This window comes from Erythrolamprus reginae, chromosome 3, assembly GCF_031021105.1.
Source record: "Erythrolamprus reginae isolate rEryReg1 chromosome 3, rEryReg1.hap1, whole genome shotgun sequence".
Classification (NCBI taxonomy): Eukaryota; Metazoa; Chordata; class Lepidosauria; order Squamata; family Dipsadidae; genus Erythrolamprus; species Erythrolamprus reginae.
The window spans coordinates 36,913,039-36,936,612 of record NC_091952.1 but is presented as its reverse complement, the minus strand read 5'-3'; the positions used below and the strand labels follow the sequence as shown (position 1 = coordinate 36,936,612).

General features: G+C 42.0%; 1 protein-coding gene and 1 long non-coding RNA gene across 3 annotated transcripts in view; one reads left to right on the top strand and one right to left on the bottom strand.

Moving 5' to 3' along the window:
* Nucleotides 1–668: 668 nt before the first annotated feature.
* On the bottom strand, nucleotides 669–7,267 carry LOC139165614 (uncharacterized). Its single transcript, XR_011558779.1, has 2 exons — nucleotides 6,861–7,267; nucleotides 669–2,522 (listed from the first exon to the last, which is right to left on the bottom strand). It is a non-coding gene; the product is annotated as an uncharacterized lncRNA (long non-coding RNA).
* Nucleotides 7,268–12,734: 5,467 nt separating this feature from the next.
* The window catches only part of MYBL2 (MYB proto-oncogene like 2), a 29,064-nt gene continuing 18,224 nt past the window's right edge, over nucleotides 12,735–23,574 (top strand). Inside the window, exons 1-7 of one of the 2 annotated variants that reach the window (XM_070744784.1) lie at nucleotides 12,735–12,983; nucleotides 14,817–14,904; nucleotides 17,767–17,835; nucleotides 18,023–18,115; nucleotides 19,218–19,438; nucleotides 20,408–20,564; nucleotides 22,484–22,750. In XM_070744784.1, the coding sequence (XP_070600885.1) occupies nucleotides 12,964–12,983; nucleotides 14,817–14,904; nucleotides 17,767–17,835; nucleotides 18,023–18,115; nucleotides 19,218–19,438; nucleotides 20,408–20,564; nucleotides 22,484–22,750 (915 nt within the window). In that variant the 5' untranslated portion in view covers nucleotides 12,735–12,963. Of the gene's footprint in view, nucleotides 12,984–14,816; nucleotides 14,905–17,766; nucleotides 17,836–18,022; nucleotides 18,116–19,217; nucleotides 19,439–20,407; nucleotides 20,565–22,480; nucleotides 22,751–23,574 lie in introns of both variants that reach the window. The other variant, XM_070744783.1, reaches the window with a different exon arrangement.

Sequence of the window (23,574 nt, the reverse complement as noted above, 5' to 3'; positions counted from 1 at the left end):
GCCGTTTCTGACCTCCAGGGTGCCTTTGGTGGATAGAGAGGGAGGCTTTTTTCGTCCTCCGCAGGCTCCTAGAAAGGCTCTGGAGACTAGGGAGAGCAAAAAAAAGGGCCTTCCAGTCCAAACAGAGCTCGGCAAATGGAACGTTTCCGGCTTCCAGAGGGCATCCAGGGAAAGTCTGTTCCGCCCTCCCCAGTCTCCTACAAAATCTGAAGCCTGTGGACAGTGAAAAATGGGCGTGCCATCGTGTGCCGGGAGGGGGGTCACGTGTGGATGCATGGAGGGGGCCTGCATAGAATTATGGGTGTGGGTATGCATGCGCGGTGGCTCCCCCATGCTCCCCCCCTTTTGGCATTCGAACCAAAAAAGGTTCACCATCACTGACCTAAGGTGATTTTTTTTAGTGTTGATAGAAAAACGTGCAGTTGAGTTATAACAAGCTTTTTAAAAGCAGATGTGTAAGGAATTAATATGGCCAATATGCCAGCACAACTGAGATATTGGCCACATTAATTGCTTACTCATCTGCTTTTAAAATTATTAAAGTATTAAATAAATAAAAGTATTAAATAAATAAAAGTATTAAAATTCAGCACTGACATAAATACAATTAGCTGATTTAATCTCAGAAGAAAAAAATAAAACCCATTTCCACCCATAATAAGCAGTGCTTTTGTTCTATTTGATAACTTTATTTATAGGAACAATTTATAGTCTTTTAATTCCATTTATTCCTGCTCAGCATTTGTAACAATTTATTTCATGGAAATGGAAACATTCTATTGACAGGTAGAAAGCAGGATAAATTTTTTTGTACAAAGGTCTGCATTCTGCTTCTTGCAAAAGTCAGGGTTTGATTTAGGTTTCCAGCAAGCATAAAGAACCCATTTCATTTTGTACACTGTAAACAAATATTGTTTTGACAATGTCATCAGGTGATCCATGTTGCCAAAAGTGTAGGAAAAAAGAGAAACTTGTTATAACTGGCCTACTACTAGGCTAATCCAATTTAACAATTGGATCTTTGTGAATTTAAGAGTCATTTTCATTCAGTGGATTACAAGGCAAACACTGATGTTCCTTCTACTTTTATTTCTCTCTACACACTAGCCCTTTCCTTCCATAAAGAACCTAATGGTCTAGAAACTCTGGAGCTTCAGAAAACACTTAATTTGCTACTCCTTTAACAGTAACGGAGTTCATACAATGTGAATCATAATGTATTCATTAATCCACAACTAGATCTATGTATTGTGCTAGATTGTGTCCAAGGATAATATATGATCTGACTCAACATATTCCTTTAAAGTCTTTTTGGATTGCTTGCTAATAATCAGGATAAAGCCAGTTCAGAGTTTGAGAATTATTTAGTGCAATAAAAGTTGCTCCAAAGCCATAACTTAGATAAGGAGCAGCTGAGATTCCTGGATTTAATTCTAGTGATTCCTAAAGAATAAAAGTAGGGACTAAATTACTGGCATCTCAATCCAGTTTGGAATAGCAAAATATTTATTCTCATTTCAACCAACAATCCCATGACCAACCCCCACAAAGACTAGACAAAAGATTAATACTAATGCACATGAAGTGATATTTCAGCTCTTCACATCAATTATAGTGGAAGAAGACATTCAGTGGTGTGCACAAAGAATGGCAAAAAAAGGTATGTTGTATAGTTTTGTATTATTTTTCAATAAATCTGACTTCCATTTCTAAATTTGGGTGCTCAATTACTAAATTATTTGCTATCGTGCAGATCCTTAAATTTTATATTCAAGAATGAAGTCACTTTCATTTAATGTCTTTGTGCACAATATCTTATCAGACTAATTTTTATTTGATTTTTTTTTTGGCTCACTTGTCAGCAGAAAGGACGGCAAGAAAAGCATCAGCTGGCTTCATTCATGGATCAGGTGGCATAGCAAAAGGTGACTTTTCCAGAGATGGTGTATCCACTTTTATGCAACCTAGAGAGGCAGTATCTTCTAAACTTGCTTCAAGAGACAGAGAATTATCCACAGTGGCTTGTATTCCAGAAATCTCCCATATCAGTGGCTGTGGTGGCTTCTTGAAGACCACATCATTCATTTCAGAACTTTTTAATATCATGTGTTCAGTTAGTACAGAGGCCTTGTCTTCTTTGCATGGTGTAGATGACTTAGTATCATGGTATGTGTTCACTGAGGAATTTGCTTTGCTGTTATTAGCAGAACTCAAATTAGACAAGTCAAAGGCAGATGATTGGAATGGGGTTTTACAAAGAGATGTCCCACCTTCACATGAGGTTTGCAGGTCTCCCTTCATACTACCTGAAGAAGATTCTGTAACCTTGATATTTAGAGTAGTCCCTTTAGTGTCCCAGTCTTCTGATTTGGGAGCATGATTCATGTCCAGAAATAAGCTGCTACCTGAAGAGTTACTATTGCTGGAAGCACTCATCAGAAATCCATTGTCTAATATGTCGTTCAAGGACAAAGTAGTATGGCGGCTTTGGGAAGACATGTAGTTCAGAATCCTAGTAGTACCTGATAATGAAAATAATTATGTTAACTTTAAACATTGATCTGGAATTTTCAAATTCCTTTTTTTCCCCTGTACTGGTCACTGAAAAAGTTCTACTAGATTTAAACCTGGCAAGTCCAACTTTATTTGAAGGAGATATGGGGTCCAAATTGGAAAGTGAAGTGACAAATTATCTTTCCATTATTTCAGGAATTATGATTTTGTAATTCAAGAACCAACCCACTCTAGAACCAACTTTGTTTTTCTAAGCAATGCAAACCCTAGTATTTTAAAAGTTGTTTAGCATAGGTGTAAGAATAATATTTCAGAAGTTCATATGCATTAGACCAGTGATAGCGAACCTATGGCACAGGTGGCACAGGTGGCACGTAGAGCCATATCTGATGGCACACGAGCCGTTGCCCTAGCTCAGCTCCAACGTGCATGTGTGTGCCAGCCAGCCAGCTGATTTTTGGCTTGCATAGAGGCTCTGGGAGGACGTTTTTGGCTTCCAGAAAGTCTCTGGGGGGGATGGGGGAGGGCTTTTTTATACTCCCCGGCTCCAGGAAAGCCTTTGGAGCCTGGGGAGGGTGAAACACGAGCCTATTGGGCTCACCAGAAGTTGGGAAACATGGCATTTCCAGCCTCCAGAGGGCCTCCGGTAGGTGGGGAAAGCTGTTTTTCTGCTTCCCAGGCATTGAATTATGGCTGTGGGCACTTGTGCATGCGTGATAGCATGCATAGGGCTCTATTGGCACCCGAAGGAAAAGAAGTTCACCATCACTGCGTTAGACTGTAGCCTAGACATTATTTAATGCTGTAAAGAGTAGTTTTTGACAATAGTGTTTAGCGAAGTATAAAGGGATAATCCCATTTTCTGAAAATAAGTTTGCAAACTAAAAATTTAAATACAGGAAACAATATATATCAGTGTCTTAAATTTAAGTTAACATTTCTCATAAACAAAAACAACAAGCACAAATATCCTGAGCAGTCCCCAAATGCTTTATTTTGTCAGTATAGTTGCAAGTTTAAGTTTCCTTTGAAACCCCAATACACACATATACGGTATATACCCAAAATACCCTCTAAAAGAAAGAACATTCTCTCCAAAAAAACCATAAATTAAAAACTTTAATTGTGATAAAATAAGATATTGTCTTTATAAAGTTATTTGATCTCCACCCACATAGAATGTTACAAACAAATGCTTTATTTTCTCTTTCACACACACAATCTATTCCCACCTTCAAGAACCAGAAAAGGAAGGAAATAAAATGTAGCTGGAAGAACTGAGGGAATTAGCTGAACTGTGGGGAAAAAAATAAAAAGAACAAAACTATATAAATGAACTGAGGGAAAGAAGTAAGAAATACTATATACTTACGGGACTGCCGTCTGCCGCACAAATTCCAGTGGCCGATAAGGTCCCACAGCGTTGGCCTTCTCCAGGTCCCATCGACCAGACAATGCCGTCTGGCGGGACCTAGGGGAAGTGCCTTCTCTGTGGTGGCTCCAGCCCTCTGGAATCAGCTCCCTCTGGAGATTCATACTGCCCCCACCCTCCTCGCATTTTGCAAGGCACTTAAGACCCATCTATGTCACCATCCATGGGGCAGCTAGATCATGCCTTCTTCTCCGACCGTTAAATGTTATGTGTGGATTTGATTGAGTAGACTGACTGTTTTTTATATAATGGGATTTTAGTTTACTGTTTTTATCTATTAGATTTGTATACATATTTGTTTGTACTGCATGTTGTGAGCCGCTCCGCGTTCTCAGAGAGGGGCAGCATACAAGTCTAATGAATGAATGAACAACCAAACGAACAAACAAACAAACATTCAATTATTACAAAAAGGATTATATTCAACAGGCAAGCAACACCTGAGGCATATATTTTAGTTGTGACATCCATTCTTTTGCCCCTCCACATCCTCATCCCAATTCAGAGTAATTATTTGGGGAAAAAACCCATCATCTTCACCCAGGGGTAGGTTCTAACATACCTCACTGCTGGTTCGTTTTCTCCTGTGCCACATGGGCATATGTGCAATACTGAAAAATACCCCCCTCCCCCAAAAAAAGCCAAAACCAAGATGGCGACTGAAAAAAAATAATAAAGATGGTGGTACCCATGGACCGGCACTGACTGAACTGGTTCTGTGATGTTATTGTGACATCACCAGTGGTTTGCTACTGGTTTGGGCAAACTGGTCTGAACCAGGAGGAGACCACCTCTGTCTTCACCTGAGGCAAGTAAAATACTACAGTTACCCCAAGGTTTCCAATTTCATAGAATAACTGCTTCTGTAGCCATTTGAAGCAGATATATCTTTCCTCTGGTTGGATATAAGCTAGCTAGAAAAGCCAATAGCTTAGAACCAGTCCTTTTCTCCAATCTTTTAAATCGATTCCATGAGCATTTGAGGTCAGCACCAGAGGTTCTCCAGAATTGATCAGAACCTGCTGACACCCACCTTTCAGCAGGTTCTGGCCACTTCTGGAGAACCGGTAGTGGAAATGTTGAGTAGTTCAGAGAACCAGTAAATACCACCGACTGTTCTCTGCCTCCCGCGTCCCAGATGATAGGGAGGAAATGAGGATTTTGCAGTAACCTTCCCCTGCCATGCCCACCAAGCCACACCCACAGAAGTGGTAGTAATTTTTTAAAATCCTGCAGCACATTAAGTGAGCAACTAAATCTGGTCAGTAGCCAAAGTAGAACGGCTAAGTTTGTAAAGAAACTTCTCCCAGATAAATATCCTTCTGAATAGATTATATCCTTCTGAAATGATTATAAGAGGGGAGGTTTATGGTGGTAGAATAGAGACAATATTAGATTTCACTAAATATTACACTTTTCATTATCACCATCATAATGGCTAAAGGAGCACAGAAGAAGTTTCCCTATTCCATCCAGGTTTAGGACAACCCTGGTTGGGGTACTATTTTTAATAACGAGTGGACAAAAGTGACAAATGTAGTCTAAACATCTAGCTGAATGTGCAACCAACCATATTTCATTCTATTACAGAAAACCCCAGTTAGTAAAAGCTTTCCAGTCAATTTTGCGATTGCTAAGATTGTTGGTTCCCATCTACCTTCAAGATTCCCAGTCATGTGGGGCTCATGATTTAAATAGCAGTTTACAACCATGTCCTGCAAAAACATGTTTTTCTAAGTGACAAAAGCTACTACACATCCCTCTCTTTGAAGAAAACTGTAGAATAACCTAGGAAATCACTTCTAAACATTTTTCAATTGCCATGACTCCACTTCCAGACAACTTTACTTGGATATCTAAGAATCTTCAGTGACATACCATCCTATAAACGTTTGTGGTAGTTGGATACATCATGCAAAGTCACAATACAAAACCCCACTAATATTGATAGTATACCTCCTGCCATAGATAGTTTGTCTTGGGTTCAGCATGCTAAAATGCCACAATGAAATGATCTACCTGTTCAAAAATAAAATGCTGCTTCTCCATTCCAACATCAAGTAACACATACAAGCTCCATTCTACTCCAGGAGCTTTCCCCCCAACTACCTGTATCCTTTTTACACTAGGTAGTTGATAAGCTAGACCAGTGTTTATTGACCTTAGCAACTTTATTATTTTTTTTAAAAAAAAGTTTGTATTGACTTTAGCAACTTTAAAATGTGTGAACTTCCAACTCCCAGAATGCTGGTTGAGGGAATTCTGGTTACTGAAGTCCACACATCTTAAAATTATGAAGTTAAGAAATACAGTAGAACACCATAAGCAGCGGTTATGATTAATGTGGTCAGCAAGAATCCTAGTCTTCACTACTCAGAAATAACTTGAAGTTTCCCTAGGTAAGTGTAGAATATAACTATGTTGCACCACCAAGATTGTATTTTTCTACAATGCTCAAGAACTAGTTAACCTGCACCTAGCATTTTCTGACTCAGTTGCTACATTATATCATCTGCTATTTCTCCAAAAATACATAGCTCTTACTGCAGAGGAAGCACTTTAGTATTGTAATTCTGTGAATCACTAGAAAATAAGGCAAAACCGTGTTTCATAAATTTTTGAGAAAGAGCAAAGCTCTTCAACAAAATCAAGGTCTATTTTTTCTAAAATGTCACACTGGTAAGGAAGAGACCCTATTCAGACCCCCTCCCCCTGAAAATTTGTAGTTATCTTCTCATTTTCAAGTTTAAGAAATAAAAACTTTTAAAAAAAAGATAACACTAAATAGTTCTAAACTAAGGTCCATTTTTTCTTCCGAGGAAAAGAAAAAACATTATGCAGATTTTATACTTTTACTTTATACAACTATTAAAATTCAATAACACCTGCCATTAGGAGAAAAGCTAGAACTTACCTAAGTTCTAATAAAACAATAGAAGTGTTTTTGGAAGTTTTAATGAATTATAAAGAAGGCTGCTTATCCTCCAAAACCATTTCTGAAAAGTTCAAGAAACTACAGCTAATGAATACTCTTATAAGCCCATTTCCAATTAAGCTTGTTTAGAAGATTGGAAAGTTCTGACCACCTGAAGATGCTTATAGAGAAAATTCATTACAACAAACTATCCCTGATGTGTGTCACATGTAAACTGTATCTGCATAACCAATCTGCTACTTTCCCCTCCTGCCTCACTTTTATTAAATGTCCTTAAGTTGTTACTGTTAACTCTTTGCAATTTTCTCCATGATGGTTTGCTCCTAACCTGATCTTTCTTTCTTTTTTTGCCTCAATTTAAGTCCTACATCAATTTAGCTACTTTATGCACCTGAAGAAGTGAGCTACAGCTCAGTAAAGCTTAGATCTTTTAATGTGTTAGTTGGAGCAAGCTTGACTACTGTAAACCAACATACGGTAGCTCTCCTACTATACTTCTATGATACTTATCAGAAAATCACTCTGTTGATGTCCACAGACTTTATTGAGAAGTCCAAAATCAAAAGGAGAATCTAAATTCCTTTCTTCCACTTTTACTGTCTAAAATACTAATTAAACCCCATCCTTAACTATTGAAATTGCTACTCTTCTTTTGATTAGGAACATACCAAAGGAATGCTATTTAAACAAAGGACATTACTGCCACCCAATGGCTATAAGTATGAATAACTTATCTTAGGGAAAAAGACATATACAGTACAGTAGTCCCTCGCTATACAGTGATCCCCCGGTTATTGCGTCCCCGACCATTGCGAACAGGGTAATTTGCGATTTTTGAACCCGGAAGTCAAAACACCATCTGCGCATGCGTGCCCTTTTTTTCCTATGGGCACGCATGCGTAGATGGCGCCCGGCAGATCAGCTGCTGGGCGGCTTCCCTGGGTCTTCCCCCTCTTGCTGGCGGGAGGGCGAGCAGCGGGCATCAGCAAGGAGTTTCCCCACCGCCCACGCAAACTCCTCGCTGCCGCCCGCCCTTCGCCCGCCCACGCCGTTCATTCTCGCCGCTTCCCACCTGAGTCCTGAAGCGAATTCGCTTCAGGACTCAGCTGGAAAGCGGCGAGAGCGAGCGCTAGCGAACGGCTTGTCCGCTGCTCGCTCGCGCGTCCCGCGCCCACACCGTTCATTCTCGCCACTTTCCACCTGAGTCCTGAAGCGAATTCGCTTCAGGACTCAGCTGGAAAGCGGCGAGAGCGAGCGCTAGCGAACGGCTTGTCCGCCGCCTGCCTGCCCGCTAGCGAGGAGCCGAAGATTGGGGGCGGCGCGGCTGTTTTAAAACGTCGCCGCCGGCATGGGGGGCTTCCTAGCAGCCCCCCAAACCCGGGTTGGGGGTCTGGGGGATGCTGGCAAGCCCCCCATGCCGGCGGCGACGTTTTAAAACAGCCGCGCCGCCCCCAATCTTCGGCTCCTTGCTAGCGCTGCGGAAGTAAAAACACCATCTGCACATGCGCAGATGGTGTTTTTACTTCCGCAGCGCTACTTCGCGAAAACCCGCTCGTTGCGGGGGGTCCTGGAACGGAACCCTCGCAACGAGCGGGGGATCACTGTACTGCACTTCACCTACTGCGGCTTCACTTCATCACGGGTTTTCAAGAAATATTAATGAGAAAAATCATTCGCGGATCTTCGCTGGTTCGCGGGTTTCTGAGGAAGTCGATCGGCAGATTTAAACAGCCCGCCGAACTTGATCGGCAGGTTTTTCAAAAAATATATATCTAAAATTGTAAATACTGTATTTAAATACTGTATCTAAAATAAATACTGTGTGGGAAGGGTTTATAAACACTTAAAACAATGAAAACTTGCCAAATAATTACAATATAAATACTTAAATAAGTACTATCAGTCGATAAATTCCCCATCGCGGATTTCACCTATCGCGGCCGGGTCTGGAACGTAACACCAGCGATAGGTGAGGGACTACTGTACTATAATGCAATATTAAAATAATTTTTCAATTTAGGCCCATACTCAATGAAAAATTTCTGCTCTAACAACTTTCCAAATATAAACCTATGTTTTTAAAATTACAAAACACTGCAGATATCAGCAATTACATTTACATGGTAAAGTGAGAAAGAATATTGATCTTACTACTTAACAAAGAAAATTTATTTTTTATCTGATGGTCTTAAAAGAGAAATATATGAGAGGCTTGTAAAGAATGCATTACAAGACAATGCAAATTTCAATTATGGTCAGTACAGCCATTACCTATTCAAGCTTTTAAAACTCTTGCAATGTCTGGTGAGCTATTGAGGAACTGCTGTGGCTCATTTCCATGTCAAGCATCCCCCTTCCAACCTTAGGCTAGATAACAATGTGGGGAAACAGCTCTGTTATCTGAAACTTCTTAAGTGGAATTGCCTGAAGCTAACATATTTTTCACAGGAGCTCTAGAGACCACCAATCATTTACAAATGATGTACATCTTTGGCTGAACATAGGAGTTTTGGTACTGATTTTAATGCAGAAGCAAGCAATCCAAGTGTACAAATAAAATAGCAAATATGCCATATTTCTTGAATTAAAAAAAATCCTCCCTCAGCTATGCATCCACATGTATTTAATTTTAACTTCCTGAATTGATTTAATTGGTGGAAGAGTCATTTAAATACATGTATTAAATTCAAACATCTGATCTGGACAGGAAGCCAAATTAAAGCATCTGTGACAGATGAACCTTTTCTTTTCTGCTTAAAAACACCACAAGGAAGTTCACATGTATATTGATATTGATAAAATTGAAGGGGTCCAAAGACTGGCTATAAAAATGGTGGAAGGTCTTAAGCATAAAACTTATCAGGAAAGACTTAATGAACTCAATCTGTATAGTCTGGAGGACAGAAGGGAAAGGGGGGACATGATAGAAACATTTAAATATATTAAAGGGTTAAATAAGGTTCAGGAGGGAAGGGTTTTCAATAGGAAAGTGAACACAAGAACAAGGGGGCACAATCTGAGGTTAGTTAGGGCAGTGTTTTTCAACCAATGTGCCGCGAGACATGGTCAGGTGAAGAAGGAAGCTCAGGTTCCAGTTTTGCAACTTTTTGCTGAGAGAAAGAGAGAGAGAGAGGAAAAAAGAAAGAAAGAGTGCAAGAGAAAGAAAGCAAGAGAGAGAGAGAAAAGGGGAGGAAAAAAGAGAAATGAGAAAATGATTGAGGCAGAGAATGAGAGGCAAGAGAGAGAAACAAAAGAGAGAGAGAAGTGACTCTTGATTTAAAGCATATGATAAAAAGCACCCAAAGAATAAGAGAGAAAAAAACTCCAGCCCTCACTTGGTTTTGGAAATGGTTCAAGAGTGTATATACACACACGCACGCACACACACACACACACACACACACAAACAAGTGGGGGAGGAGACAGAGATGGGAAAGAGAGGAGAGTGTCATTTTGTGTCATTTTGGTTGGTGGTGTGCCCCAGGATTTTGAAAAGGTAAAAAATATGCCGCGGCTCAAAAAAGGTTGAAAATCACTGAGTTAGGGGAAAGATCAGAAGCAAGGTGAGAAAATATTATTTTACTGAAAGAGTAGTAGATGCTTGAAACAAACTTCCAGCAGACATGGTTGGTAAATCCACAGTAACTGAATTTAAACATGCCTGGGATGAACATATATCCAGCCTAAGATAAAATACAGAAAATAGTATAAGGGCAGACTAGATGGACCATGAGGTAACAGCTCAGATAACAGAGCTGTTTCCCTTCTATGTTTCTATGTTTTGAGATATTGGTTCTTCTGTCAAAGTATTCTTGTTGTATAGACATGTTTCTCAATATTCAGGTGAATCTAGCTTCTCATTTAACAGCAGCATTAACAGCAGCATAACACCTAGCAGATGCTCTTACAAAGTCAGGCATCCCACCTCATCTATTTGTGAATTTGACTTGTGTTCCTTATGGGAAGAATTTTCCATTCTTCCATGTTAAATGTGTTTTATTATTTTTATCCCCTTTTTAACCTATTTTGTTTTATAAGGTATAAAACTGCTGCTGCCAGTTTTTCAACATGAATGGATTACTGTATCCCTTTAATTGCTTGTAGAAGTCAATTATGACTGTCAAAATGGGGATAAAAGGCAAAAGAAACAAGTATTTCTTAAAGGACTTAAAGGACTATTTCTTAAAGGACTAAAGGACTTAAAGGACTAAAGAAGTTTAATTTCTAACAAAAGAAAATAAGTGTTGCAGGCTGAAACCAAACAGAATCTGAATAGATTTACAGATTTCCTGTTCAACTGCAAGGTTGAAAGTGCACTAGCTAATCCTTAAAAAATGTATCTTGAAACAGCAAGCCCAATTCTATATTATCTCTTGTATGGATCTTATGCTTCAAACTCCATGGTCCATGGTGTTCTCTCAGCTACCATTAATAAATGATATAAATTATTTACTCAAATGATATAAATTTTGCTATTTGGGATATGGAAAGTCATAATTTCTTGTCAGGAGACTGTGAAGCCTGTCCCTGGTTTCACACTACTCAAACTAATACAGTGGTACCTCTACTTAACTAACTTAATTCGTTTGGTGACCAGGTTCTTAAGTAGAAAAGTTTGTAAAAAGCAGCATTTTTTCCCTTAGGGATCAATGTAAAAGCAAATAATGCATGCAATAGGGGAAACCAGAGGGAGGGTGGAGGCCGTTTCCTCCCAGGAGATTCCTAGAGAAGCCCCACAGAGGCTTCTCCCCACCTTTCCGGCCATTTCCTCCCAGGAGATTCCTAGAGAGGCCCCACCGAGGCTTCTCCCTGCCTTTTCTGCTTACAATTTTGGAGGGTCGGGTTTGTAAGTGGAAAATGGTTTTTGAGAAGAGGCAAAAAAAATCTTGAACATCCAGTTCTTATCTAGAAAAGTTCTTAAGTAGAGGCGTTTGTAGTAGGTAGAGGTACCACTGTATGTAGTTTTGTTTTTGTGCATCAGCATAGCCAGTGTTTGGAAAATATGACATGTCATTCACTGCGTTGCATAAACCCACAATTTTTCAAATAGAGCAGATACAGAAAAATATATACATGGAAGTCTTTATCCAACTAAGTCCCTTTTAAATGTTACACTACCACACCAATCAAGCCCACAAGATCCATGGTGGCAGCAATTGGTTCCCTTTGAATCTGTATGACTTAAGACATTGTTATATTATACTATTATTATTATTAAGGGGTGTGCATAAGCACACCACTATGCCTACCCTCCCAGTTCTAATATCCTATTGTCCTCTTTTATTGTTACTTTTTACTTATGTTTATACAAACTACTACTATCCTATACATGAATGAATGTATTCGTAAGCACTAGACTAGTTTTTGGAAGACTAGCTATTTTTGTACTAGCCATTTTTATGAAGCTTGCTTGTCCTTGCATATTCGAAATAATTAACCTTATACTCAAGTAACTTAAATGTGTTGGCTTATTATAAATATATTGGCTCTTTATTTGTTCTTTAGAATCAACGCGGCTGTAGTGTTTTTTGATACTAAAAAATCTAAAGACCCATTTTAGCCGGCTGAAGCTATCGAATTTATAGGGATGCGTGGTCGACTCTACCTTTGCTACCAGAGGCCGTAATTTTTTTAAAACAAAAATTTTTTGTCGAGCACTGAAGGAATATTTTGTTTTTGTTTTCTTTCTTCAAAAAAGGAAAATCCAAGACTCCGGCTTGCCCGCGCGCGCCACTTTCTCCCAACCCACCGCCCGCCTCTCGGCCGCGTCATCCGGGGCGTCATGACGCCGGAAAAGGTGGCTGGTTGCGTCGGGGTTGGCGGGAGATAGAAAAAGTCCGCTCTGGGCTTCCTTGGGCGGGAGGCGGCGAGCGCGCTCGCAGTTGCGCCGGAGGGACTGGCGCGCTCTGCTTTTCGGGGGGAAGAAGGTATAGCGGCATTGGTGACAACGGCGGCGAGGACTTCTCCGTCGGGTTTCCCGGTGGCTCTTTTCCCTTAAAGAAGCGAGTCATTTAAAAGAAAAAAAAATTAGTTCTGGCTTGTTTTAGGATTTTTCCCTGCCAAAAGCTCTTGCAAGGCAAGAATGTCTCGTCGGGCTCGCTGGTGAGTTGCGGGAAAGTCATGCATTGTAGGAGGGATGCGCAGAAAGACATGGAGGGGGGGGTATTGCTTCTTCCCCCTCCCGCCTTTTCTGGGGCCAATTCCCACCTCCTCTCCTCGACCCGAAAGCGCTGGCTTCTGCTCCATTTCGTCCATTTATCCCGCCGCTTCTGCCCCCTCCTTCCCGGCAGTGGGTTTTATGAAGGGAATGAACCTATGGAGCAAACGTGGCTGAGGTGTCCTTAGGTGGCCCGAGCTGCTGGGGAGGAAGAGGAGGACGATGAAGGGGGGACGCTGCTGGTTGTCTGAAATGGAGGGCTTAAAATGGCTCGCGGGAAATGCCTGGGCGGCAAAGGAACCTTTTTTCTCCCACTCCGGGCGGCGGGAATAAAAGGGGAGGAAAATAGGTTAGGCCCACTAGGACACATTGCTCTGGGCTGAGAAGGGAAGTTGTCTCCAACCGGGTTTCTTCTCCTTTCAACCCCAAATAAGGGACTCCTGTTTGAAAAACGTGGCCTTAGCTCATGACCTTGGTAAGTGCCTATGGAGATTCTCAGTCCTGCAGCCAGGTCATGGTTGTGGTCCCAAAGGTGCCTTTCCAAGAGGCAACTGGACTTTTATGTTCTTTTCTTTGAAGACCTTTGCTTTTCACCCGAGATACAGAAGCTTATACAAAATAAGTGAAAAGTCTCCAAAGAAAAATCAGGCAGCCCGGTTGCTTCTTGAAAAAGAACCTTTGGGCCTAATAACCCTGGGCAGCTAGATTCAAGTTCAAAGTTTTAGGACTTCATGTAATGGGAGGGTAGTAGTAGAAACCATGATAGTGGGATATCTGCCTGTAATGATGGAGTCAATTTTTTTTTTTAACCGCAAGGGGTTAAATATTCTGGGTTAAATGTTCTAAACTAATGTGAACAGCTGTTTTAAGCTTTTAGATTAAAACAAATACCTTTAGCTACTGATCTCATGATAACAGTGAATTTGACTTGCCCTTATTTCCCAGGCTGTTGCAAGGATTCTGTGACCAGTGATGGCGAACCTTTTTGGTGCTGAGTGCCGAAAAGGGAGGGCACGCACACTTATCTGGGCCACAACATGAAAGAGGAGCTGCCTTGGGCGCATGCGTTTGCCAGCTAGTATTCTGGGTTTCTGGCGCGCAAGTGTGCATGGCAATCAGCTGGCCGGCACGCATACTCATGTAGGAAAACGGAAGACTAACTCTTCCAGTTTCTCCCATTGCTGCACACACAAAGGTCAACTGATTGTTGCGGGTGCACCTGAAACCCAGAAGAGGAATGGGTAATGCTGCGCATGCCAGGAGACACGATGGGGGATTAGACTAGATGACCTACAAGGCCCCTTCCAACTCTTGTTACTGTTAAATGGCTCCACATGCTACTTTGGACATGTGTGCCATAGGTTGGCCAACATGGTTCTAGACCAATAATACTTTTCTGCTTATAAAAAGCAAATTAGAATATAGGAAGCTAGAAGCTGCTGGTGGATTTCCAAAGAGAAAATTCCAAGCATGAGGATAACTGACAGATCTACAGATGAGATCAGTTTATCTAAAGCTTCATTGTGAAGACATTTTGAAATGTCAGGATGGCTATAGAATGTATACATATTTCCCCCCCGTTGGCTTCCATAGCAATGTATGGATTAGTCCAGTATATAGGGATATCAATCTGTATAAAGTGATTTGAAGAACGAGTGTGTAAGTGAAGATTTAGCTGAAATGTTTTACTTTGCTAAACTTAATAGAAATGAATTAGTATTTGTAAGTGAATGATTAAATATAACATTTCTCTCTCTTTTAAAACATGTTTATAATAGTGAAGAGCAAGAAGAACTGCTTTACCAGGATTCAGATGCGATAGACCGACGGGATAGCAGATGTAAAGTCAAGTGGTCTCGCGAAGAAGTATGTACAGTGATCCCCCGTTTATTGCGTCCCCAACCATTGCGAACAGGGTACTTCGCGATTTTTCAACCCGGAAGTCAAAATACCATCTACGCATGCGTGCCCGTTTTTTCTATGGGCACGCATGCGTAGATGGCAACCGGGAGATCAGCTGCTGGGCGGCTTCCCTGAGTCTTCCCCCTCTTGCTGGCGTCAGCGAGGAGTTTCCCCACCGCCCACGCAAACTCCTCGCTGCCGCCCGCCCTTCGCCCGCCCACGCCGTTCATTCTCGCCGCTTTTGAGCTGAGTCCGGAAGCGAATTCGCTCCCGGACTCAGCTCGAAAGCGCCGAGAGCCAGCGTGGACAAGCCGTTCGTTGGCGCTTGCTATCGGCGCTTTTGAGCTGAGTCCGGAAGCGAATTCGCTCCCGGACTCAGCTCGAAAGCGCCGAGAGCCAGCGCCCCCCGGACCCCCAACCCGGGTTTGGGGGGCTGCTAGGAAGCCCTCCATGCCGGCGGCAAACAGCCGCGCCGCCCCCAATCTTCGGCTCCTCGCTAGCGCTGTGGGAGTAAAAACACCATCTGCACATGCGCAGATGGTGTTTTTACTTCCGCAGCGCTACTTCGCGAAAACCCGCTCGTTGCGGGGGGTCCTGGAACGGAACCCTCGCAACGAGCGGGGGATCACTGTATTATGTTATTCATAAAGAAAAACGGGGGAGATTGGCCTCGGGCCAAGCAGGTGTGAGCCTCTGAGGGGGATGAATGTATAAGAAAAGATCCACTAAGAAGTTTGGATTCAAATATAGCAAAGAAACAGGACTAGCCTGTTTTTGAATTATTAAATGGAAAACATGCTTAACATTCTCATAAACTAACGTGTTTCCCCGATAGTAAGACCCCCCCGATTGTAAGACATATGAGGGGTTTCAGGGGGGTTGCCTAATATAAGCCATACCCCGAAAGTAAGACATATGTCTTACTTTCGGGGAAACACGGGGGTATTGCCGGGGGGGGCAGCCCGATGACCAGCGCCGTCCTTCGCCTTGCATTTCCGGGTTGGCGAGCCTGGATTAGAAACATAGAAGAATTCTCCATCTTCCGCTGAAGGGGTTGTGGCGTTTCGGACCAGCGCCATCCTTCGCTTTGCCAAGCTGGGGAAGAGGCGGTGGCGGCGAGGCGAAGGACGGCGCTCCCCTCCGCTCGGCTCGCTTCGGACCAGCGCCGTCCTTCGCCTTGCCGCGGCGCCACCGCCTCTTCCCCGGCTTGGCAAAGCGAAGGACGGCGCTGGTCCCCGCTAAGCCTTCTGCGCCTGACTCGGCGAGGCGAGAGGGAAGAAGGAGAAGCGCAAGTGGATGCGGAGCACCCGGGAGGCATTTATCCACCCGGGAGGCATTTATCCGTCCTTCGCTTTGACGGCGCTGGTCCGCCCGCTCGGCTCGCTTCGGACCAGCGCCGTCAAAGCCAAGGACGGATAAATGCCTCCCGGGCGGATAAATGCCTCCCGGGCGCTCCGCATCCACTTGCGCTTCTCCTTCTTCCCTCTCGCCTCGCCGAGTCAGGCGCAGAAGGCTTAGCGGGGCTCCCCGGGCAAAGGCCGGGGCGCGGCGGTGGGCAAGGCGCGTAAAAAAACCCCGGGCAAGAAGAGCCCTCCGGGAATGGCTACCTTCACCCTGTCAATTTGGTGAGTGGAGGCGGGAAACGGCGGGGGGGGGGGGTCTGAAAGGACATGCGCGCCGCGACGCTCGCACCTGGCTCCGCGCCTTCCCGGCGCCCGTAGTTCCCTTCAGTTCCTTTGCCTCGCGTCCCCCCCGCCCCCCCAATCGTCCGGCCCATAAAGCGGTACGGGGCTGGGGGTGGGTGGACGCCTAACGCCGCCCGCCCGGAGGAGAAGAGGCCTCGCCCGGGCCAAAGCCCGAAGACGAGCCGGCCCCGGTGCCCAGGACAATATAAGACATACCCCCAAAGTAAGACACAGTGGGGCTTTTGGGGGTAAAAAGATAGTAAGACACTGCCTTACTATCGGGGAAACACGGTAGTTACATGGTTGGAGCACAGACAGGTCTTTTTATTGATTAATTTATAAGGGGAGAAAAAGCAGGTAGTCTTCAACTTACAACTATTTATTAAGCAACCATTAAAAGTTACAGTGGCATTGGAAAATGTGATGCAGCGTCTCCAGGGTCACATGATCAAAATTCAGGTACTTTGCAACTTGCATGTTTACAATGGTTGCTGTGTCTCAGCGTCATGTGATCACCATTTGTGACTTAGTCAACTGGCTTTGGACAAATTCAGTGGGACAAGCCAGATTCACTTAACAATCATGATTTACGGTGATTCACTCAACAACTTTGTCTCAAAATTTGGTATGACTCACTTTAACTATTGCCTTGCTTAGCAACAGAAAATCAGTTCCCAATTTTGGTTGTAAATCAAAGACTCTGTAATACCAAAGATGCATTTATGAGACAGCTCTTTGGATAGTAAATATTTGCCAGAGCTCTGTATTTGCATCTGTTAGATGCTTCTGTTTGTAGTTTACATTTTGGATATTTTCCTACAAGATAATATTTTCCTCTTATTTTCTATAAGATAATATTTTATTGTATAATCTGTAATCAAATCCAGGGATCTTGAAAGTTCTTGAAGGGGCAATTGAGGTTTTATATTTCTCCTTACATCACAGTTGACAATTTACACAAAGTATTTGCTTCTATCAGATCTTATGTGCTATTCCTGCTGTATTGTACACTTTATGATAGCAGTGTAACCTGCTGCCTATGGATAGTTGTTCAGTGTGGTCAAATCACATAAGAATTCAAGATTCTGTTCCTTACTTTGTATTAGGCTGTGACATATCCTGACAATCTTGCTCTTTTTAGGATGAGCTGTTGAATTCGCTAGTGACACAGTTTGGACATGACTGGAAATTCCTAGCAAGCCATTTTCCTGTAAGTATAATTTTTCAGTTGAATAGTCTTTCTTGTTGTTTTCCCTATCTGCAGAAACAATTGAAAGCAAAATTTGCAGAAATTTACCTGCTGGGTAAAGTGCTAATGCATCTCTCTCTCTCTTTCAATTTTTATTTCTGTCTTACTAGTGTTTCCTTTAACATAAACTATTTAAATTTGCTTACAGAACCGTACTGAACAGCAATGTCAGTATCGCTGGCTAAGAGTGCTAAATCCTGTTCTTGTGAAAGGCCCCTGGACTAAACAAGAAGATCAGAAGGTAATTCATTATTCAGTAGTTACGTTTGGAGCTAAGGAACTATAATGCTGTCTTGTTTGTGATAGGGAACTCCAGATTGGACCCAGGTTGCCTAATATAAGAAGTGGAGGAATTGCTGGGCATAATTCTCAAAAGCATCCCTTTCACAGCCTAGTGCCTTGCAGAATTTCCAGCCAGAACATTGGCAGGAGGTCTGAGTTTACAGTTTTCCCTCAATTTCCGTGGGGGATGCGTTCTGAGACCGCCCGCGAAAGTCGAATTTCCGCGAAGTAGAGATGCGGAAGTAAATACACTATTTTTGGCTATGAACAGTATTACAAGCCTTCCCGTAACACTTTAAACCCCTAAATTACAATTTCCCATTCCCTTAGGAACCATTTAGATTATTACTCATCATGTTTATTTATTAAAGTTTATTAAAAAAATATTTATTAAAGGTGGACAAAAGTTTGACGATGACATATGACATCATCGGGCGGGAAAAACCGTGGTATAGGGGAAAAAACCGTGAAATATTTTTTTAATATTTTTGAAAAACCGTGGTATAGACTTTTCGTGAAGTTCGAACTCGCAAAAATCAAGGGAACACTGTATATCTACAAGTATGACAGATGTCAATCTGAGTTCAACTTCCCATTGGAAGATATAATTCAAATGTTTTGCCCCCTTCCCACCATACAAAATTTTGTAGTATAATGGAGAATCCAAACATTTATTCCCGTTTGAATTATCTGGGCTCTCCAATACCCCTTTTGTAGCCTCCATCATCTTCCTGATGTTGGTCATTTATTTATTTTTTTACTTTTGAAAAAGTGTTATGCCTTGAAATGCCTCACAGGGCTTAAAATGCTGATTTTGCCTGCTCAAGATATTAAATCCTTATCCTCAAGTTGGGGTGGTTTCCCAGTTCTAAAGATAGCCTGAAAACAAAAATGAGTGCCTTTAGCCAAACATCGCCTAAAGTGGATCAGAAATGCATGGCCAAGCTTAACCATAACTTTCCACATACCGTAGATCCTTGTATAACAGCTGAATGTCAATTGTCAAAAGTGCATCCAGGAAAAAAAAATCTAAATGTAAACAATTTTATTTTTGTGATGAGGTCATTGAATTGGTGAAAAAATATGGCACAAAACAATGGACGCTGATAGCCAAGCATTTGAAAGGGCGGCTAGGAAAGCAATGTCGGGAACGTTGGCACAACCACCTGAACCCTGAAGTCAAGAAATCATCTTGGACGGAAGAGGAAGACCGCATAATATGTGAGGCTCACAAGATACTTGGAAATCGGTGGGCTGAGATTGCGAAGCTGCTCCCTGGAAGGTACGTTTAAAGCAGAGGCCTTCAAATTTGGCATCTTGGCACTTGGGAAAAAGGAATCCTCAATCTGAGTATTGCATTGGCAGTTCTGTGTTAGCAAAAACTTCAGAAGAGAAGGATTTAGGGGTAGTGATTTCTCAAAATGGGTGAGCAGTGTGGTCGGGCGGTAGGAAAAGCAAGTAGGATGCTTGGCTGCATAGCTAGAGGTATAACAAGCAGGAAGAGGGAGATTGTGATCCCCTTATATAGAGCGCTGGTGAGACCACATTTGGAATACTGTGTTCAGTTTTGGAGACCTCACCTACTAAAAGATATTGACAAAATTGAACGGGTCCAAAGAAGGGCTACAAGAATTGGTAGAAGGTCTTAAGCATAAAACGTATCAGGAAAGACTTAATGAACTCAATCTGTATAGTCTGGAGGACAGAAGGAAAAGGGGGGACATGATCGAAACATTTAAATATGTTAAAGGGTTAAATAAGGTCCAGGAGGGAAGTGTTTTTAATAGGAAAGTGAACACAAGAACAAGGGGACACAATCTGAAGTTAGTTGGGGGAAAGATCAAAAGCAACGTGAGAAAATATTATTTCACTGAAAGAGTAGTAGATCCTTGGAACAAACTTCCAGCAGACGTGGTTGGTAAATCCACAGTAACTGAATTTAAACATGCCTGGGATAAACATATATCCATTGTAAGATAAAATACAGGAAATAGTATAAGGGCAGACTAGATGGACTATGAGGTCTTTTTCTGCCGTCAGTCTTCTATGTTTCTATGTTTCTAAGACTTGGGGACTTCAACTCCCAGAATTCTCCAGCTAGCATAGCTGAAATCCACAGGTCTTAAAGTTGCCAGGTTTCAAGACCCCTGTTTTAAAGGCTGTTGAAGTCGCCATCTTTCAGAATAGCTATGCTTGCTGCTGCTGCTTCTCCTGGCTAATTTTGCATGAATTTATTGTCTTATTTTTAAAGGACTGATAATGCTGTGAAAAACCATTGGAATTCTACAATCAAAAGGAAGGTGGACACAGGAGGCTTTCTTAATGAAGCAAAAGAATCCAAACCTCTTTATTTGCTCGTGGAGGTGGAAGGCAAAGAAGGACAAAATAGATCAGAAGGGGAAAATCAGGTAGTGTAAAACGTTTATCTTTCAGCTGCCTACAGAAGCTGAATAATGTTGTGGTTAGCTCTGCCCCAGCTCCTGCCCCAAGGACTGTGGAGGCATCCACATGCTGCAGGCCTGTTTTGCCCGCCCCCCTCCCCGTGGAATCTGATGATAAAGGCTCCTCTGACCAAGAAGACATGAGTGACAGGGAGGAGGAGAGTGGGGCAGACAGCTTAGAAGGAGATCAATTATCTAGCTCCTCCTTGGATTCAGAACAAGAGTTAATGATACAGCCACGCATGCGGAGAGCGATGCATAGGCAACAACAACTGAGAGATTATTATCAAAGAAAATGAGGCCACCTGTGGTTGGGTGGGGCTGTGGTAATTAGTGAGGCTGCTATAAATAGCAGCCTGTGGGTTTGGCCATTGTGGAGGATTATCTGATCATTTGGTGTGTTTCAGGACTACTTTACTGACTTTGACTTTTTGTGTGCTGATTTTTCCCTGCTTTGAAACTAAACTAGAGCAAAGTGTGTTTCACTTTGTGAAAGAAGGACTTTGAATTGCCTCACAGCTGCAAGCTAAGTATCACAGGACTGATAAGGGACTTGTATAAATTACCAGTTTGTTTGGAGACGAGTGCTCTTTGCTATACCAAAAGAGGGCTTAGTTTAAGTGAATTTTCATTATAAAGAACATTGTTTTGAATTTTCAACCGTGTGTGTGTCTGAAATTTGTACCTGTGAATTTTTGGGAGGATTCTACTAGAGAGCCTGATAGAACAAATAACAAACTTAGTTTTGAAGTATTGTTGTGCTTGATGAAATATGGATGTGCAAAATGCAACATTTGTAGGATTAAAATTGTAAGGTACAGTATTTCTGAAATATTCTTTTTCATGGCATGAATGATCACTCTTAGAACATCACAAATCACTTTGTCTTCTAGAAGATTTATTCCAGAAAACTGCAAGCTATACCCAGAATTCCTAAATCACTACATTCGGTGTGTGTGTGGAGAGGGAGCAGAATGTTTCCAGGTAGAATGAAATATTTTATCTGCAGGATGCTGAGATTTGGATGTAATATTTCTGCAAGGCGTAGCTCTGCAAAGGGCTAAGAGGGAGGTAGCATTTGAAAGCAAGAAAGAAAATAAAATTAAAATCATTGAAGGGACTGTTGCTTCAGATATATGGTAAGAAGCTCCTATCAGTTTTGACCATATGGGTAGTGACAGTTGAAATCCAACATCTGGATTTAGGTCTTATATGTGTTCTTCCAACTTCTGACTTTACAAAATAGAATAGAATAGAATTTTATTGGTCAAGTGTGATTGGACACACAAGGAATTTGTCTTGGTGCATATGCTCTCAGCGTACATAAAAAAAAATACATTTGTCAAGAATCATGTGGTACGACACTTAATGATTGTCATAGGGGTCAAATAAGCAATGAAGAAGCAAAATTAATAAAAATCTTAGGATATAAGCAACAAGTTACAGTCATACAGTCAACATGGGAGGAAATGGGTGATAGGAATGATGAGAAAAACTAGTAGAATAGAAGTGCAGATTTAGTAGAAAGTCTGACAGTGTTGAGGGAATTATTTGTTTAGTAGAGTAATGGCGTTTGGAAAAAACTGTTCTTGTGTCTAGTTGTCTTGGTGTGCAGTGCTCTGTAGTGACGTTTTGAGGGTAGGAGTTGAATCAGTTTGTGTCCAGGATGTGAGGGGTCAGTAAATATTTTCCCCGCCCTCTTTTTGACTCGTGCAGGATACAGGTCCTCAATGGAAGGCAGGTTGGTAGCAATTGCTTTTTCTACAGTTCGGATTGTGATCTGAAGTCTGTGTCGGTCCTGTTGGGTTGCAGCACCAAACCAGACATCTTAGAACCTGATGTTCTTTTTTATAGTGATATAAATCTTCACTTATCTTTCACAGCAGCATTTTTTGACCAACTGGCCTGTCCAGACTTTGGAAGTAAAGAAGGAAGAAGTCGATGATGAAGAGCCAGCAGACCTGCAGATGTTGCCATCTGAGTCAGTGATTGAAAGCCTAGTGGAGCCCAGTGTCAATGAAGCATCAGAAACTATGGAGCCAGATGACCCTATGAATGGGAGTTCTGTGTGCACATGGGTAGTTGAAGCAGGCAATTATTTATCTACTGCTGCAGCTCCAGCCATTTCAGAAGCCCTGGACATGATTGAATCCGTAAGACATGGTTTAATTGAATATTTTGATAAACTACCTCCGTGTTTTTCAAATTAGGCAACCTTGAGATCTATAGACTTTTAACTCTCAGAATTCCACAGCCAGCAAAGGAGTTACAAGTATACAGATCTTAAGGTTGTCAAACTTGACCTACTGTATATAACCAAGGGGTAGGAAGAGAGCGTGGCAGGAAACATTATTTGAAGAAAACAGTCCTTTTGGTGGAGGGGTGCCCAGTGAATATGTATTGTAGAGAATCTGATTTCCATTTTTAATTGGCTCAAGCTTTGGGTAAATGTATCTTTGAATTGTGTACACAGTATACCTATGCTGATTTTGATTTGATGTTAATGTTTTGTTGTTTATTGCTGATTTGCTGATTTATACATGGCCACTGGTTATACTCATTTCCATAAGATGAATATGATATAATGGTTAAAGTACTGAATTATTAATGGAGAAAATCCAAATTCTACATCTAATTTAGAGGTGCTGGTTGGATGACTTGGCTCAGTTGTCTTTAGTGTACTCAAAATCTGTCTACCAACAGGCGCTAAAGTAGTGCAGGAAATTAATCTAGAGCTTTGATGGTGAACCTTTTTTTCCTTGGGTGCCAAAATAGCGTGGGCATGAGTTACCGCACATGTACGAATGCCCACACCCATAATTCAATGCCTGGGGAGGGTGAAAACAGCTTTCCCCATCCCCAGAGGCCCTCTAGAGCAGCGTTTCCCAACCGGTGTGCCGTGGCACACTAGTGTGGCGCGAGACACAGCCAGGTGTGCCGCCAAGCTCCTAGGGAAAAAGGAGAGCTTAAGGAGAGC